The 16,438-nt window shown below is 51.2% G+C and overlaps 1 protein-coding gene across 4 annotated transcripts in view; it reads left to right on the forward strand.

Annotated features, from left to right (window-relative positions):
- ABR (ABR activator of RhoGEF and GTPase) overlaps positions 1–16,438 on the forward strand; it is a 119,138-nt gene that overhangs the window by 83,579 nt on the left and 19,121 nt on the right. The window contains exon 1 of one of the 4 annotated variants that reach the window (XM_007433198.4): positions 10,352–10,789. The exons of the other annotated variants lie outside the window; for them this stretch is intronic. Within the exon in view, the coding sequence (XP_007433260.1) occupies positions 10,634–10,789 (156 nt within the window). The 5' untranslated portion in view covers positions 10,352–10,633. Of the gene's footprint in view, positions 1–10,351; positions 10,790–16,438 lie in introns of those variants that run through there. 4 annotated transcript variants of the gene reach the window in all.

Here is a 16,438-nt window from a genome sequence, read left to right on the forward strand (position 1 = left end):
AAATGTGTCAGTCAGAAAGGGGGCTCCCAGGCTCCTTAAAACGTTTTGGTGAGCTGATATATTTGGCCCTGCACAGCCTTGCCTCTCATTCCTTTTCCCGTTCTTGAGAGACAAAAATATCACTGCCCCTTGCAGGTTTCTCTCTCTCTAGGATTCTGAGTTGTCACATAATTCACCGAAAGCCAACGGTTGCCATTCCCAGCCGCTGATTTCTCCTCTCCCTTGTTTCTGATCCATTGTTCTCTGGGGCCTCTCAGATTTTCCCCAGCCTGCTTGAAACTTCTTATTCACTTCTGGGTGAAATTTGCTGCCTATAATCCAGTACCATAATTAGTGCCAGCTCTCGTAGGATGCATAGAACCCCACGTACGCCACAGTCCAAATTTCTCCTCCCATCTTTCGGGGTGCCAGCAGGATGCAGCTCAAGCTGTCTCTCAGATGCCAGGCTGTAGCACCGCCAGTTCCTTTGTGCCAAGACAGCAAATCCCCTCGGAGGCGTGCTTTTTCCTGTCTAACTTTTCTCTTCCCCATCTGTACATTTATAGGCTCTGGCGGAGTCTGGCCTAGATAGATCATTCGCAGTTAAAAGAGATAAATTTTCCTCCGATCAAAAAAAGTCATAAGTCTGGCATCCTAATGCAGCAAACCGGCTTCCCAAATTGGATATTGGAAGAGTTAACACCCTTTCGAAAGACTTGAAAGTGAAGAAAGAGGAGTTTAAGCTCGGAAATGTCTATATCGATTACGTATTTTGTGAAAAAACGGTCTCTGTGCTTTAGACCAGGGTTTTTCAAGCTTTTTGAGGCTGTGGAACTTGTTAGTTAAAAAAACAAATCAGAGAATGTGTCCGCCCTATCAGGTAGACCAGAGTAAGAAACAGACACCATGCAGAACTAATGCTACTTTTATTAGAACAGTTCTAGTAACAGAATCTTGCAAGACTGAGTGTGCTACCTTTCCTTCCTCTTTTATCTTCATGAGAAGTTGGGGAGGGGGGGTCTGTCTGAGACATTTTTGCAAACTTTCTTGGCTTGGGCTCAGATTTTATTTATCTGACTGTTGCCTTGATAGCGGAACTTCCCTCTGTCTTTCAAGGCCATCCTCTTTATTCACTACAGAACCCCTGACTGAGAAGCAAAGCTCTGGTGATAGAAAATTGGCTGCATTTAAGTGAACTTGGGGGGGCATTAATCTCTTAGAGAACCCCATTGAGTTCTTGTGGAACCCCAGGGTCCCTTGGGATGCAGCTTGAAAAACCCCGTTCTTTACACTACAAAGAACATATTCCTTGGTGTGGTTTAACGAGATGTGTTCTGTTCCGTTGCAGTAAATATAATCCGAGAATTTGTTCTTGCTGTTTGTCATCACATACGCCCTGCTGCAAATGGGACTTGGAGCCAGATCTCAAAACGCTCAGGTGGATTGTTTATTCTCTGCAAACGGTGCAATGTTGTCCTTTTTCCTTTGCTGTTTTGCAGCAGGGCAAACAAGGCTCGTTAAGCTAAACGAATTAGATTCTGCTGCTGGGTATCTGGACTTTCTCAAAAGCCAAGCCAATGCCCGATTTTGCATTTTTAATAGGTTTTTCTGAGGTGGGAAAAAGAGTGAAGCCAGCCTTCTTCAATTTGACTCCATATTGGGTTTTTTTTGGTGGGGGTGGACTGGGAAAGTGTGCAGGAGTGACCCTAAGATCCCATCTGAAGGATGCAGTTAAACAAATGGGAATAGGTTTGAGTTGGATACGTCAATCTTCTGAGTTTTTCCACTTCTGCTTTGAACGGGGACCTGGAAGCTGCACTTTCTGCTGCAGAGAACAGGAGTCGGGTCTGAAAGTAGCCACACACTGGGTCTTGCCAGGAATGGTTGGGGGAAAAGAAGGTGAATTGGTTTCTTTCCATGCTGCTGTGATCCAGATGCTGAACCAGCTCGAATTCCTCCTCCTTTACAAACTCCCGAGCCCCCAGTATTAAGGCAGGGCAGGTGCATAAACATGGCCTCTCAACACAGCGCCTGCCAGCATCCCTGGCGCCTTCCTTCCTCCGACCAACTTTATCCCGGGTTGCTCTAGCAACGGTTGCTAAGACAACTGTTGAGCGTTGCTCCGATTGGGCGAGGAAGATAATGGGAGGACAGGGGAGACGGTTTGGTACCTGGGTGAACTGGATGCATGTCAGAAGCAGAACAGGGAAGAGCGTTCACAATCCTCTATTTCTGTTTATTAATTTATTTATTTGAAGAAGGGTAGGGGCGTGCATCTGGGGCACACAACTCTGGGTGGTTAATGGCAGTAATAAAAACAAGAAAAACAGTGAACAAAAAATCAAGAAAAGCCAAGCAATCAATCCATCGATTACATCCATTCATCATTACCAGTGTTTTTCAAACTTGGCCGCTTTAAGATGGGTGGACTTCAACTCCCAGAATTCCCCAGCCAGCATGCTGGCTGGGGAATTCTGGGGGTTGAAGTCCACCCATCTTAAAGCGGCCAAGTTTGAAAAACACTGATCTATACCATCTGCCCTGCACCAACCTTACTGTCCCGATGCCTGGGGAAAAACCAGCTCTTTGTGGCTTTTATATAAGAATTGGAGGAGGGTTGGGTTAGTGATTTTGGCCTGGGGAACGGGGAGCGCTGTTTTTTCCTGAGCCCTCCCCTCCCATTGCGTCTTCCAGTTTTTCCCCGTCCTGCTTAGCGAGTCAAATCTTTCAGGCAGTGTTCGTGGTAGCTGTTTTTCTATGAACCCAGACCCTGCTGGGCTTAGCAATGGAAAGAGCGAAGGAGAAGCGTGAATACATTGTCAGAGGAGAGTTGCATTAGGAGCACAACACCTGCAGCGCTTTTTCCAACTCACACGTTCCGTTAAGAGGCGTAAGCGTCCGTGGCTACACGGATATAGGATATAAATTATATTTGTTATTCCTCTGTGCTTTTTATATCTCGTTCGCCTTATTGGCCTGTTGGAACAAGGGTGCCTAATGGTTCTGCAAAAATCAGGAGGCGTCTGGGAGCCCCTTTTCTGACCAACACATTTTATTAAAAGGCCTCGGCTTTTGTAAGCTGCCGTTTGCTTCATTGCGTGCTTAGAGAGGCTGGGCTGATGTAGGGTTTAAATTGGGGAGAAGTGGGGGGGAGATAGGCTGGTGATGCGGAGCAAGTTATGCGTGAGACAGGTTACAAGCACTTTATCAATTAACTATTGTAATGCAATACAGGTCGTCCTTGTTTAGCGACCACCATTAGGACTGGCAACTCAGTCATTAAGTGAAGTGGTCGCTAAGTAAAACCGCGACTCTGCTTACGATCTGCCTTCCACTTTCCTTTGCTTTCCAGACCTGTGAAGGTTGTAAATGCGAGGATTGGTCGCAAAGTTACTTTTTCATCACCGTTGTAACTGCGAATAGTTGCTAAGTCAGGCAGTCACTAAATGAGGACTACCTGTAAAAATTTGCTAGGTTTGTTGAGACTTTCTGAAATCACCTGAAATCTCTTCATGTATGTGAGTTCAGCCATCTCTGGCTCAACGGTCTCGTTAAAGTCTCGTTTTTTCCAGGAGACTGAAATGCTCAGGTTTTGCACTGTCCTTGCTTTGAGCCTTGATGTCAACCTTGTGTCCATTCTTTTGCGCAATGCTTGTCCCATTTGTCGATGCGGAATCCTACAATCCGATGTGGAAAAGCGTGTGTCAGTTTCAGAAAGCAGAAAGGGGTTGTGTGTTGATTAATTTTCAAGCTTCTTTCTCACAGTTGTCCTCCATGCAGCATGCATGGAAAATACCCTCCTCCAATGTTCAAAACTGATCTGCACAGAACAGTTACGAATTATTTCTATGATTATAGCACGGGGAGGGTGTTACAACAAAATGCACTTGTTCATTACCCTCCTGAACGCACACATTTTTCTGCAGAGGTCTCCCTAATGTAGACTTCTTTTCCCCCAGTTGCAAATTCAGAAAATTCAACTGAAAATTCAGAAAAAGGGAAGATTTTGAACAAGAGCTAAATTTGGGGCCGTGTATTGGTACGAAAGTGCAACGTTAGGTGAATTTGCCTTCCAGTAGGAACCAAACCAGCCCCTCCCCACTCTGAAGATGGCTCTCAAAAGCCCAACGCGAGCGCTGGGGTTTTGCTGCTTCTGTCTGAAGATGAAGAGAGAGCACGGTAGAAGCTTGGTTGCTCCGTTTACTGGAAACTCAGCTTTGACCCACAAGCATGAGTCATAGCGGCGGATGGGGGCGCGGGATGGACATGGAGATTCCAGCCATGTGAACTTTGGGGGCGGGCAGGGCTCCTGGGGATTGCAGGTCTTACAGGCTGCAACTTGGCTGTTGCAGTGTGGAAAGGCTTCCAGCATTTCAGTGCCTGGAGAAGTGGGGTGGCTTGGAGGCGGTCAATGGCCATAGCAGGTGAGTGCAAGGCAGAGCTCTGTTCATTGGTGGATAACCCCGGCATCCTTGAGGACCCCAGTGTAATCTGGTGGCTGTCAAGAGCGTTTCTCACACGGATCTGGACACCATCTGCTGTCAGGAGGCTATTGTTGCTGCTGGGCGAGAAAATCAGACCGGCATCTGAGTTACTTCCCACGTTCCCCTTGTACGTGCTTTGGAGCGAGGTTCGAGATGGTGGATGAAACGAAGGTGATTCTGTGGGGAGGAGAGAGGTGCCCCCATGGCTGCCAAAACTGACCCCCTCCACCTTGCTGCTGGTCGTCCTCTTCTTCTCTTTCCTTCCGCCTTTCCCAGTGTTAGAGCCTTCCCCAGAGGGCTGGGTCTCCATGTTGATTGATCATGTGCCATCAAAGTCGGTGTGGACTCTTAGTGACCACGCGGGTAGATTTTCTCCATGATGATCTGCCCCTAGCCTGGTCCTTCAGGACTTCCGATGGTGCCCCCGTGGCTGCCATAACTAAGCCCATCCTTCTCGCTGCTGGTCGTCCTCTTCTGTTCCCTTCCACCTTTCCCAGCACTTCTGCAGAGAGCTGGGTCTGCGCATCGTGTGTCCGAAGCAGGATCGTCTGAGCCTGGTCATTTGTGCCTCGAGGGAGAGCTCTGGGCTGGTTTGTCCAGTGATCCATCGGCTTGTTTTCTTGGCTGTCCACGGTCTTCTCAGGTATCTGCTCCAACACCAGCGTTCAAAACGTCCATACTCTTCCTCCCCTGCTTGTTCAAGTCCAGTCAGTAGTGGGTGAATGCAAGCTGGCAGAACCTGTCTCTGTTCCATCCGAAGGCAGAGAACAGGAGAGACGAAGAGGCCTCTGTGCTTCCTCTCCTCTCCTCTCCCTCCCTACTGCCATGATGGGGGGGAGGAAGTTTTCAGAAGCAACATCTGCAGTGAATTTTCCCCCCACCCACCCAGACCCATACACTCTCCCTACACTTCCTCTGTTGCAAGAGGGGGGCATCTTGGCCACAAGGTTATTGGTTAGTCGAGAAGGATCCGTCTATAGCAGTGTTGTCCAAACTTGGGCACTTTAAGATGAGTGGACTTCAACTCCCAGAATTCCCCAGCCAGCCCTGCTGGCTGGGGAATTCTGGGAGTTGAAGTCCACTCATCTTAAAGTGCCCAAGTTTGGACAACACTGGTCTATAGACTCCATTTGCGGCAAAAAGAACGTGTTTCCCCAAAGAGATACGTGTGATCCAAACAAAGTTATGGGACTGGGGGCCACAGCAAGCCAGCTTAGGATGTGATGGGCGCACTGCAGCATTTCATTTTACGAGGGCAGTTCAGTCACCTGTTAGCATCAGTTATTAATAACTGAAAGCCACCTCGCTGAGTCCTTTAGGGAACATCAAGTCGGTGCAGGGGGCGGACTTGGTGAAAAAGCCTTTCCCAGCCTCTAGGCAACCTTGGCTGATCTAGAAAGCTAAGCAGGGTTGGAGCTGGGAAACCCTGGATGGGGGACCATCTGGGAATTCCAGTACAGGTAGTCCTCGCTTAACGACCACAATAGAGACCGGAAAATCTGTTGTTAAGTGGGGTGGCTGATAAGTGAGTCGCGCCCGAATTTACAACCTTTTTGTAACGGTTATTAAATGAATCACTATGGCCATTAAGTGAATCACATGTTTGTTAAGCGAATCATGCGGTTTCCCATTAATTTTGCTTGCCGGAAGCTGGCTGGGAAGGTCGCACATGGCGATCACATGACCCTGGGATGCTGCAATCATCATAAATGCAAGCGCTTGGATCGCGATCACATGACCATGGGGGTGCTGTGACGGTTGCAAGTGCGAGGACCAGTTGTAATCCCTTTGTTTAGCACTGTTGTGACTTCGACGGTCACTAAACAAGTGGTCGTTTAGTGAGGGCTATCTGTAGCTTGACTGGGAAATTGAAAAAATATCCTGCATAAGGCAATTGCGGACCACTTTTGTATCATGCCTAAAAAACTGCAGGGGTGTATCTTCAGAGTTTTAAGAAGGACAGGAAGAGGACTTGGTTTTCTGTGTTCTCATAGAAAGCGGGCCCAGCATAATATCCGTGTTTGTGAAAGCGGAATGCAGGCAGAGGCGGGCGCTTGAATTCTGAACTCTGTGCATGCCCCAAAACGCTGAGCCACGGTGTTGGAAGACTAAAGGGAATTATTCTGTTTGAAATATAAACATGACCTCTCTCTGTTAGTGTGTAGTTTCCCCCCCTGGCGCTTTTAACTCTGCGCGTGGCTTGGCTTCTCGACGCTGCCTTGCCCTCTGACCGCATCGCCCACCCCTGGGCTCCTTCTCCGGGCTGCCCGGCCTCTGAGAGCGCCCCAAAGGCCCGTCTCCTGCGGCCTCGAAGCCCCAGCAGCGGGAGAAAGGGGTTGCCCGTCTCCAGCGGCTGTGAAATCTGAACCAGCTGCCGGTCCTTCCGTCCTGGGGCCAGGCGGAGTGGAATCGATTATGCAAAGTGTCAGCCCGCTCTGCTTTTGGCTGGCAGGCAGGCAGGCAGGCAGAGCTGCCCGCTGGCTCCCCTCGTCTCCAGCCAGCTGGCTGGGGCGGATGGGAGTTGTAGTGCATCGTCTCCGGTGGGGGCAGGTTGGGGAAGAGGTCAGAGAATCCAGCAAGATGGCGAAAAGTGCCCGCTTCTGCAGCAAAGGACCTGCTGCTTTGAAGGGGAAGTTGCCCCCCTGTTTTCTTTTAAAAAAATTATTTTGTCTCCTTCGGTGACCTGCCCTGCTCTCCAGCAAATGCCTGAACTGGGGCCTCTGCAATGGGAAGCAGATGTCAGTTGGGATCCCTGCCTTCCTTCTCGCTTGCGTGTAACCCATAGATGAATAGCTGTCAGTTACCCAACACGGGTGGGGAAAGAGGGCTTCGGGGCTTGAAAGAGCGTCTCTTGCCACATACAGAGTGCACTGCCCCTTTTTGCAAACCATGAGGCCGTTGTGTTGGTCACCAGAGTCAAAGGAGCGCCTGGCCTTCTCAGAAGAAGCCACCCTCCTTTTCTGGGAGCAATGGTCCCTGTTGTACAGGTCGTCCTCGTTTAGCGACTACACTTGGGACCGGCCACTCGGGCGTTAAGTGAAGTGGTCACTAAGTGAAACCACGCCAGTGCTTACAATCTTCCTTCAGCTTGTCTTGGCTTTACAGACCTGCAAAGGTCGTAAAGGCAAGGATTGGTCGCAATGTGACTTTTTCATCACCGTCGTAACTGTGAACGGTCACTAAACGAGGACGGCCTATAGAGTGCTTGAAGGCCTCCACTAGTAGGTTCTCCTCCATTGGAAGTCTTCCACAAGAGGCTGGGTCGCCATCTGTCAAAAATACTTTAGCAGACCCTGCACTGAGCAGGGATTGGTTGGGTGGGACTAGATATAACCTCTGACGTCCCTTCCGACAGGAGTGTGTGAAACTGCCCAGGAATCTGCTATGACGGTGCAAATGTCGGTCATGCGGCCGGGTGGACGGAGGGTCTGGCCAGCTGTCTCTTCCTCTTGGGGACTTTGTGGCTTTTTCCAGGGATCTTCCTGGGCAACCCTACCAGAGCCATTTGGTGTCCCATCCAAATCCTAACCAGGCCCAGCCCAGCTTCGCTCTCCAGGCCAGAAGGTCAGCCAAGTAGTGCTGTGGGTCACTGTTTGTCTTTTTGCCCCCGGGGTGACCTTGCGTGGCCTTTTGATGGCCCCTGGGCGCTCAGGACCAACCGGGAAGGAGCCGGCTGCGTTTTGCCCTGGTGGTGAGTTGCCGTTGCAGGAATAGGGGATTTTAGAGCGGGCCGTTGCGTCTTCTCCGTAGCTGATGCTCTTGGGCCGGCGGTGCGGGTAGGGAGGTCCTTGTGGATGTGGGGGGGCGTGGTTGGGGGGCAGCAAGGAAGGCTGCAAGAGGCATCTTCTGTGGCGAGCCGGACCATTCGCTTTTCTTTTTCAAGGGAAGGTTCTCAGTAGGCAGAGGTGCCCAGGGAGAGATGCAGGAAGCCAGGGTTTCTCAAACTTGGCCACTTTAAGATGGGTGGACTTCAACTCCCAGAATTCCCCAGCCAGCCATGAAGTCCACCCATCTTAAAGTGGCCAAGTTTGAGAAACCCTGCAGAAAGCAATCCCAAAGGGGGTGCCAGTCGGTGGAGCCATCCAAGCATTGGTGGGGAGGGCGCTGTCTGAATGTAGGGCACTGCTTTTCCTTCGAGGGTTGATCAGGATCGCGCGCAGAACCGAGCTTGCGTGTGCCGGCAAACCTAACACCTCCCTCTAATCCCGCTTGGCTTCGCCAAGTACGTGGCGTGCCCCATGCAGTTTTCTTGGCGACAGGACCGAAAGGTTGCATGTCCCTGCTTCCCCCAGGGTGCCCTTTTCCAGGCCGAGTCCGCCCTCTAGGGCTTCCTGGTGGTCTCCCATCCAAGAGGACCAAGGAGGTCAGACTTACCTTAGCTTTTCGTGGGCTGGGACGGGCCTCCGTTTAATGCTTGAACTGGGGGCAGCGCCCAGCCTCTGTCTTCGGCCTGGGAGGAGGGCTTCTGAGCAGGGCTCCTGCGTGAAGCACCCCTCGAAGGTTGCAGAAGGGAAAGGCGTGGGGTGCTGGAGTGCAGTGGTTTGGGGCTGGGGGCCAGTTCCCTCCATTTGGAAGGTGTCCTGCAACGCGGAGCTTCAGAAGGCGACTTGGACCAGGAGGGCGCTTGGCAGAACGTCCTGTGCCCTGGCTAGGGATTCTGGAAGATGCCATCTTGTGCCTGTGGGGTGCAGTTCCAGATCTTAGCTCTGCCTTGTCTAAGATGGGGGCTGCACATAAATGAGGCGAGGAGCAAGGGACTGCGCCCCAGATTTCCAACTGAGGTCTGAGCCGTGGCAGGGGCAGCACCTGGCTGAGCTTGGCGTGATCGAACCTGATTGGTACAGGAACTGGAGACCACTAGAAGATCTCAGGGCCAAAGATTAGATGGTAGAGAAAAAAAAATCTGGAAGAACGCAACAGCAAACCACAATATGTTATTGATGAGAAGATCACGTGGTTGCCTGAGCTGAATTTGACCTGAGGGAATCTTTATTTCACCAAGATCTAGGGCTTAAGCTTTTTTCCACCTCTTCCCTCCCGGTCACTTTTCCTTTTGTGATGTGACTTTTAAGTTATATATGGGGGCACAGCAACAGGCTTTGGAAATGCTTTTTGTCTGAAAAGCAGAGTAGTAATGCTATTAATCACGGATGCCAGCCAGGTTCGGGCAAAAAAGTCAAAATGTCACATAAAAAACAGCAGAGTTTCGATCAAGGCATCGTGGCCGCCATCTTGGCTTTTTTGCCCACACCCTGCTGACACCCGTGCTAATCATCGTGCTAAAAATGCTGCAACTCAGATCTCTGCTTTCCCACGATGGAAAGAGGGAGATAGAAGCATGATTCATCTTTAACACGTGGAGCCATTCTGGAGCCCCAAGAAGTGTTTTGTAACCGAGAGCCGGTTTCCGATGGAGTGGAATCTGAATTCAGGGCCTGCTGGATCGTGTGGCTCCCCCGGGTCCTTTGTGGCAAATGCTTTGGAGTCAGGGCTGGATAAAAATGCAAAGCGTAAAGTGGATTTTAACAAGACTGAAATTGCCCGGGGAGATTCTTTTAGGACGTGGTCGAAGAAACGCTTATGCGTAAGGCTGCCTGGACGTCCTTTGTACCCTGAGCATCTGGCGGCTCCGAAAGGCAACTCCAATCCGGATGAGCAGGTCCCGAGGTCTCGGCAGAAAACAGCTGGCTGGAGCAATGTGATGTATAAATAAATAGATGAAATAAATAAATAAAATTCTTGGCTCCGCGTTCCCCGCCTGCTTTGGCAGCGGAGGAGTTAACCGTCTCTAATCCTCGGAGAAAGGCTGTTCCAGGCGGATTTGTTTGGGGAAGCGGAGTTGGTGCCGGAGGGGTTAAGCCGGTGGGGAAGGCGGGGGGGGTGGAATAAGGAGCTGGGAGGAAAGAGGGAAGATCAGGGACAGGCGAGCTCTCTCCGCACTTCCCAGCTGTTCCGGGCGAGCGTGCTTCTGGCCCGGGCATGGTGCGCACCCCAGCTCCTTCCCAAGGCCCACGTGCCGGACCCGGACGGGTGGTCCTCTAAGCAGCCACCGCCCCCCCTTGCGATGGGCCCTGCTCCCTCCTCCTGCTAACGGCGAGAGCGGGCTGGCCTCTTGGAATCGGTGCCGGCGCTCTTGGGGTGCCCCACGGAGGGGGGAGACGGCGAGCGAGATGACCGACGTCTTGGTGCAGCAGATGGACTTGTCCCGGGAGCATGTGGGCCATTGCTCTTTGGACAGCCTGGAGGAGGCCCCCGAGGGCAAGAGGCCCCCCAACACTGGCGCCAAGCTGTGGGGAAGAGTGCGTAGCAAGCTACTTCGGCAAAAGGTGCACGGGGAATGGGGGGCTTCCTTGGGTCTCTCTCCTAATTCCCCGGGGGTAGGGGGGCCCTCTTGTTCCCTGCCGTAAGGGTGGAAATAATAATTTGGAGGGGGTCAATGGAAGAAGAACCCTGTGCTGAGTTCACACAACCCACGAGTCTAGGCTCAAGAGGGTTGCGGAGCCGGGGACTCCGTGTCTTGCAAGGACCCAGCCTTATGGGGTGGTGTGAACAGGCTTCCCTCTCAAACCCTGCAATGCAAATGCGCGCTTTGTTCCCCCAGGCTCCAGATTTAGCGTGTTGTCCAAGCAAGTAATTGCAATGATTATTTGCTCCAGCGGTCGGGGAATCCGCTGCCTCCCTGCAGGGGTTGCCAGCATCCAAACTTCCCCGCTGCAGTTGTTTCCCCCGGCAGCTGTTGTGACTGCCCTCCGCGAAAAAACTGCAGCCTGTTTGCCTTGCAGCCCAGCCCAGCCGAGCAGAAATCGAGTGCTGGGAGATCTCGGTGCTTGCGGGGTCCGCAGGCTAATGGGGTTACCGGGGTGAGCAGAAGGGGTTTCGCAGCCAGACAGGCTGCAGGTGAAGAGAAGGCTGGCTTATGGGGATGTGGGGTAAGGGGACGTGCTCTGGACTCATCACGTCAGTACCTTTCCAAAGAGAGGGAGGTTGACTAGCATGTCGTCTGACTTAGAGAACTCCGTTACTTCCCTTTCATAGTCTGGCACTTTTTGCAGCTGCCTGGCGTGTTTTGATGAGGAAGGGAGGTGCACTCTGCACACGTTCAGAAAACCGATTTTAGAATGCGTCGCCCACAAAATGTGGACCCCTTCCTCCCACCCCAGGGCCTTGACAACTGGCCAACGAGTTTGGGCGCAATTCGAATCCTTTAATTAAGAGGAAGAAACCTTTGGAAGGTACAGTGGGGGGCCGGGGGAGGGTTGAAGGCTGCCCAGTGGGTCAGGTTAGATCATACGCGTGGGTAGGACAGCACATTTTGTGTTTCAAACGGCAGTGTGCCTTTGGAGGTCCTCCTTTTAATGGTCTTATCGGGGGGGGGGAGAGGGTAGACAGAATCTTGCGCAGCTGGAGGGAAGGCATGCAGCCCCTGGCTTGAACCATGACCCAGACGGAGAATCTGCTTCTCTCTCTCTGCACTTTTTGCTCCTTCCCTCCCCGCTGTCTGCTGACATGCAAAGAATATGAGACGGCTTTTGGGGGCTTTTTTTAAAATGGTAGTTTGTCCTTTCAAAGATAACCGCAGAGCAAGGACTAGGTGGAAAATGCTGACTCGGAGCTTTCAGGGACACCCCAAGGACGGATGGCACCGAGTCTGGGACACCCCCGAGCCCCTTGGCCCCCCTTCCACTGCCTTGCTAAGACCTCATAGGCACAAGCCGCGTGAGTTCACAGGGCTGGTGGGGTGAACTCACAGATGGTGAGCCAGACGGGCGATATGAAGCAGGGTTCCTGCCTCAGGGGGTGAAAAATAGATCCAGGGTCCCTTTCTGGAGGGAGACTGACTTTCACGGACTTGCAAATCTACAGTTACGTGGATGGCACCGAGTTGGACTTGACCACCGATGACCGCGCAGACAAATGACTCTTTGCACTCTCTCGTGTAGCATTTTCAGGGACATTTGCAATCATCTCTGTGTCCTGATCCATCCACTTGATCTATCACCGTCCCTTTCTACCTCCCTCAATCTCGGCAAGCATTTTTTAATGTTTTTGGCCTTTATTGATTTAACTAAGCAGAATATTTTTCATTTAATTAAACAGAACAAAGGGGAGGGGAGGGAGGGAGAGATGTGTGTGTGTATGAGCGTGGGTGTGTGAGTGTGTGTGTATACATGTATCCAGAGTTTTGCAAACACAGTTCAGTAAAGGATAACCCTATTTCATTATGTTTGTATATGTATATACAGCTGTGTTTTTCTGGCTGGGGAATTTTGGGAGTTGAAGTCCACACATCTTAAAGTGGCCAAGGTTGAAAAACAGGGATATATATCTATATAGACTCTACTTTGCCAAACATAATATTTTGCCTACTCCACTGTCTGCTGGCATTCCATGCCCATAATACGTGAGTTTCTGCCGACTGCTCGTTGTCAAGAGAACAGTCAGCCTTGATTTGGGCTTGGGCTAATGGCGTAGTTCTTCCTGCAGCCCGTGGACGTGTTTGTGACCGTTTCCAGATTCATGATCGGAAGGCCTCTATCTTCCATCCCTCATGCTTTCTTAGCATCCAGCTTTGAAATTACGTGATCTTTGTCGTCAGTGACCATCTTTATCCTTCCGGATCTTCTCTACGGTTGCCAGATGGCCTTTCGCCTTAAAATTAATCTCTTCCACAGCATACCCTCTGGGCCACCTTTATTATTCTTCATCTCAAAAGGAGGGCATGATCTGTCTAAAATGGGCAAAAGTGGAGGAGTCAGATCTTAGGGATGTCATTAATCTTAGGGACATCATTAATAGCACTTTGCGCTTTTCTCCCAGCCATCATTTCAGCTGTGCTGGTCGAGATGTGCTTCTGGTGCAGCCGAAGTCGAAACCAAATTCAGGCGGTGTGCATTCAAATGTTGGGTCTCCAATGCTGGATTTGCAGCTGGAATTGGAGAAGGCTGCCCTGGGGTCAGGGAGTGATGGGCCTCGGTGTCCGATATAATTGGCAAGCACCTGGCTGGGGAAGGCAGGTGATATTCAGGAGCCCATAGAGGATGGGACTTTTTGTTCCTTATGCTTGTTCCGCCCAGGGATGCACCACCCCGATGTGCAAGGAAATCGCATTCATGCTGTCCTCGGCCTCTTCCTTAGGAATATTTAGTATTTTATTTGGTCTGTGGTTATGGCTAAGCACAGCGCAGGACCTGTTGTTAAAATGTTACGGAAATTCTGCAGACGTATTCAGGGGTTGACAATCTGGTGCTCCCCTGTTTATTTTATCCTTCCTGAATCTCTGTCCTTGGCTCGCATGCCTGCATCCTCTGCTTGCTGGAGGAGTAATAAAGGATGAATAACTAACGAGATAGGAACACCTTTTAGACTTAAGGAAAAAGGGCATGAAAACCAGAGCATCTCTGGGAGCATCTCTCAGGAGTGCAAGAGGTAGCGACGTGTTTGGGCATGAAATAGGCCACTCAGCGCGCCTAGCAGCTGTCGGTCACTTCTAGTGGCTCCCTGCAATTGAAACAAAGATAGATCTATCTATCTATCTATCTATCTATCTATCTATCTATCTATCTATCTATCTATCTATCTATCTATCTATCTAGTATGGCCACCCATCTCACCAAGTGACTCTGGATGGCAAACGAAATTTAAGAAATGAAAACAATTAAAATACAGGTAGTCCCTAGTTTAAGAACAAGTTCTGTTCCCAAGGTCTGTCCTTAAGTTGAATTTGTACATAAGCCGGAAGAGGATGGTTGCATAATCCTGTATAAATAGTATTGTGTAATGAACTCGAATCACTGTGCATTTAATTTGAATCTTGCTACAACAGGCTCCGTTCTCAACTACGGGCCATCCTTAAACCGGGCGTTCTTAACCCGGGATCAACTTGTAATACAAACAGAGCAGCCAAGAATAAAGTGCCCATCATAATGACTAAATTAACCATGAAACGGGTCCCTGCACACACCTGGGGCTCCAGGCCCTGGCACAGAGCCAGGTCTTTAAGGAATTAGGAAAAGCCAGCAGGGTCGGGGCTATCCTGATGTCCAGAGGGAGAATGTTCTGTAGGTGGGCACTGCCAACTGGCATTCCTTAGCCGATGGGACCCGGAGCGCGCCCATCCTGCCTGACCAGATCGGACAGGTAGAAACAACTGGGAGAAGATGGTCCCTCAAATAACCTGGTCCCAAGCCATGCAGGGCTTTAAAGGTGCCAACCAGCCCCTTGAATTGCACCTGGAAGCACACGGGCAACCAGTGCAGCTCACAGAGTAGAGGTGTTACATGCACCGAATAACCAGTGCCATTTACTACCCACGCAGCTGCATTCTGCACCAGTGGAAGCTTCTGAATGCTCTTCAAGGGCAGCCCCATGAAGAGTGCATTGCAGTAGTCCAATCAGGAGGTCATGAGGGCATGAGTGACAATGCGCAGGGCCTCCCAGTCCAGGAACGGGCATAACTGGCATGCAACCCAAAGGTGTGCAAAGACCCTCCTAGCCACTTGCTCTTTGGTACCCCCAGATTGCGCACGGGGTCTGTCTGAGGCAGTGCCACCTCATCCAAGGCCCACGATGGAAAGCCCCTGGCACCAGGAGGTCCAAACGCCCAAAGCCACTCAGTCTTGCTTGGGCCGAGCTGGAAATGCGCACTAAATGGGTCAGCTAGAGCGAAGAGAGCCCGTGTTCGAAGAGGAAGAAGTAACCTCATCCCAGCCGCGCATTGTGGTCGCCTCTTTTCCGTGCGCCCGGCTGTCTTGAGCGTGACGCAGCTTTCGAGCAGCACGAATCCAAATTTCGGGGGGTTTGCAACTGCCCTGTGGCGGAAAGAGGAGGCTGCACCGGCCCCTGCAGTGCTCCTGCCCTGGTTGGAGATTTTCATCTTTGCGGCTGCCTCCCCAGCCCTCCGCCGCTTGGGGATGGGATTCTCCTGGCCTGGGTGGATTTCCCCTTCTCCCCGTTCCAAACAGCTGGACGGAGTAAAGGCTAGTTGGAAGAATCAGCTGGCCGAGAGGCTCCGTGAAGGTCTCTCTCCGCGGGGAGACGGGCTGGAGGCTCGGCAGCCTCCATAGGCGCGGTCGCGTGACCTGTGGAACTCCGGGCTGCTGGAAGGACTTGCGTATCAGAGAAGAGGGTTCCGCGGTTGTTCGGCTTTCCGTGCGTTGCTGAAGAGCTCCAGAGGCGACCTCGTGTAATTCCGCTTTCGTGCCTCGCTGGGCAGAACGATTTTCTCTAAGGGAGCTCGGATGTGGGGCTGGAACCGGTCCAGCTTCAAAGCAGCCTGTGAGATTGTGGGTTACTGTTCTTTACTGCTGTTAATGACAACAGATGTTTAAGAACACCGTGCACGCTCAAGATGCTGGATCGCCACTGTCCTTAGGTAATAATGCAGCCCCTCTCCCTTGCATCCAGGGGACCTTGAGCAACGTTTCCTCTGCAAACAAGCGATGAAGGCCGCCCCTCTCTTCCTCGATTCTTCTGCAGCCCTAAGCATTTAGTGGTAGACTTCCTCTGAACATGGAGGTTGCATTCAGTTGCCGTCTTCAATAGTCATGGTTAGATTTCCACTCTGTGAATTGGTCTCAATCCTTTTTTGGGGCATCTAAACTAGCTGCTGTCACCACATTTCCAAAGTTCAGTCGTGCTTTGCAGGATCGAAAGAATAATCCAAGCTTCCTGTTTGACAGACAGGGGGGCTAAAAGACAGAGATTTATGGCTCCCTTGAACATTTCCATTCCTCCCAGCGGCAGAGCAGATTTACCTGCCTTCAGAGTTGCTGCTCTGCATGAGTCACTTGGTTAACAACCACAATAGGGACTGGAAAATTTGTCATTAAGCGGGGCGGTTGTTAAATGAGGCATCAAGTGACCACACCCAATTTGATGACATTTTTTGCAGTGGTCATTAAACAAATCATGCAGTTCCCCATTGATTTTGCTTGTCGGAAGCCCCCTGGGAAGGTTGCAGATGGCGATCACGTGAC

Source organism: Python bivittatus, unplaced genomic scaffold, assembly GCF_059951505.1.
Source record: "Python bivittatus isolate LINGU-HERP-01145 unplaced genomic scaffold, Pbiv_v1 ctg000240_np1212, whole genome shotgun sequence".
Classification (NCBI taxonomy): Eukaryota; Metazoa; Chordata; class Lepidosauria; order Squamata; family Pythonidae; genus Python; species Python bivittatus.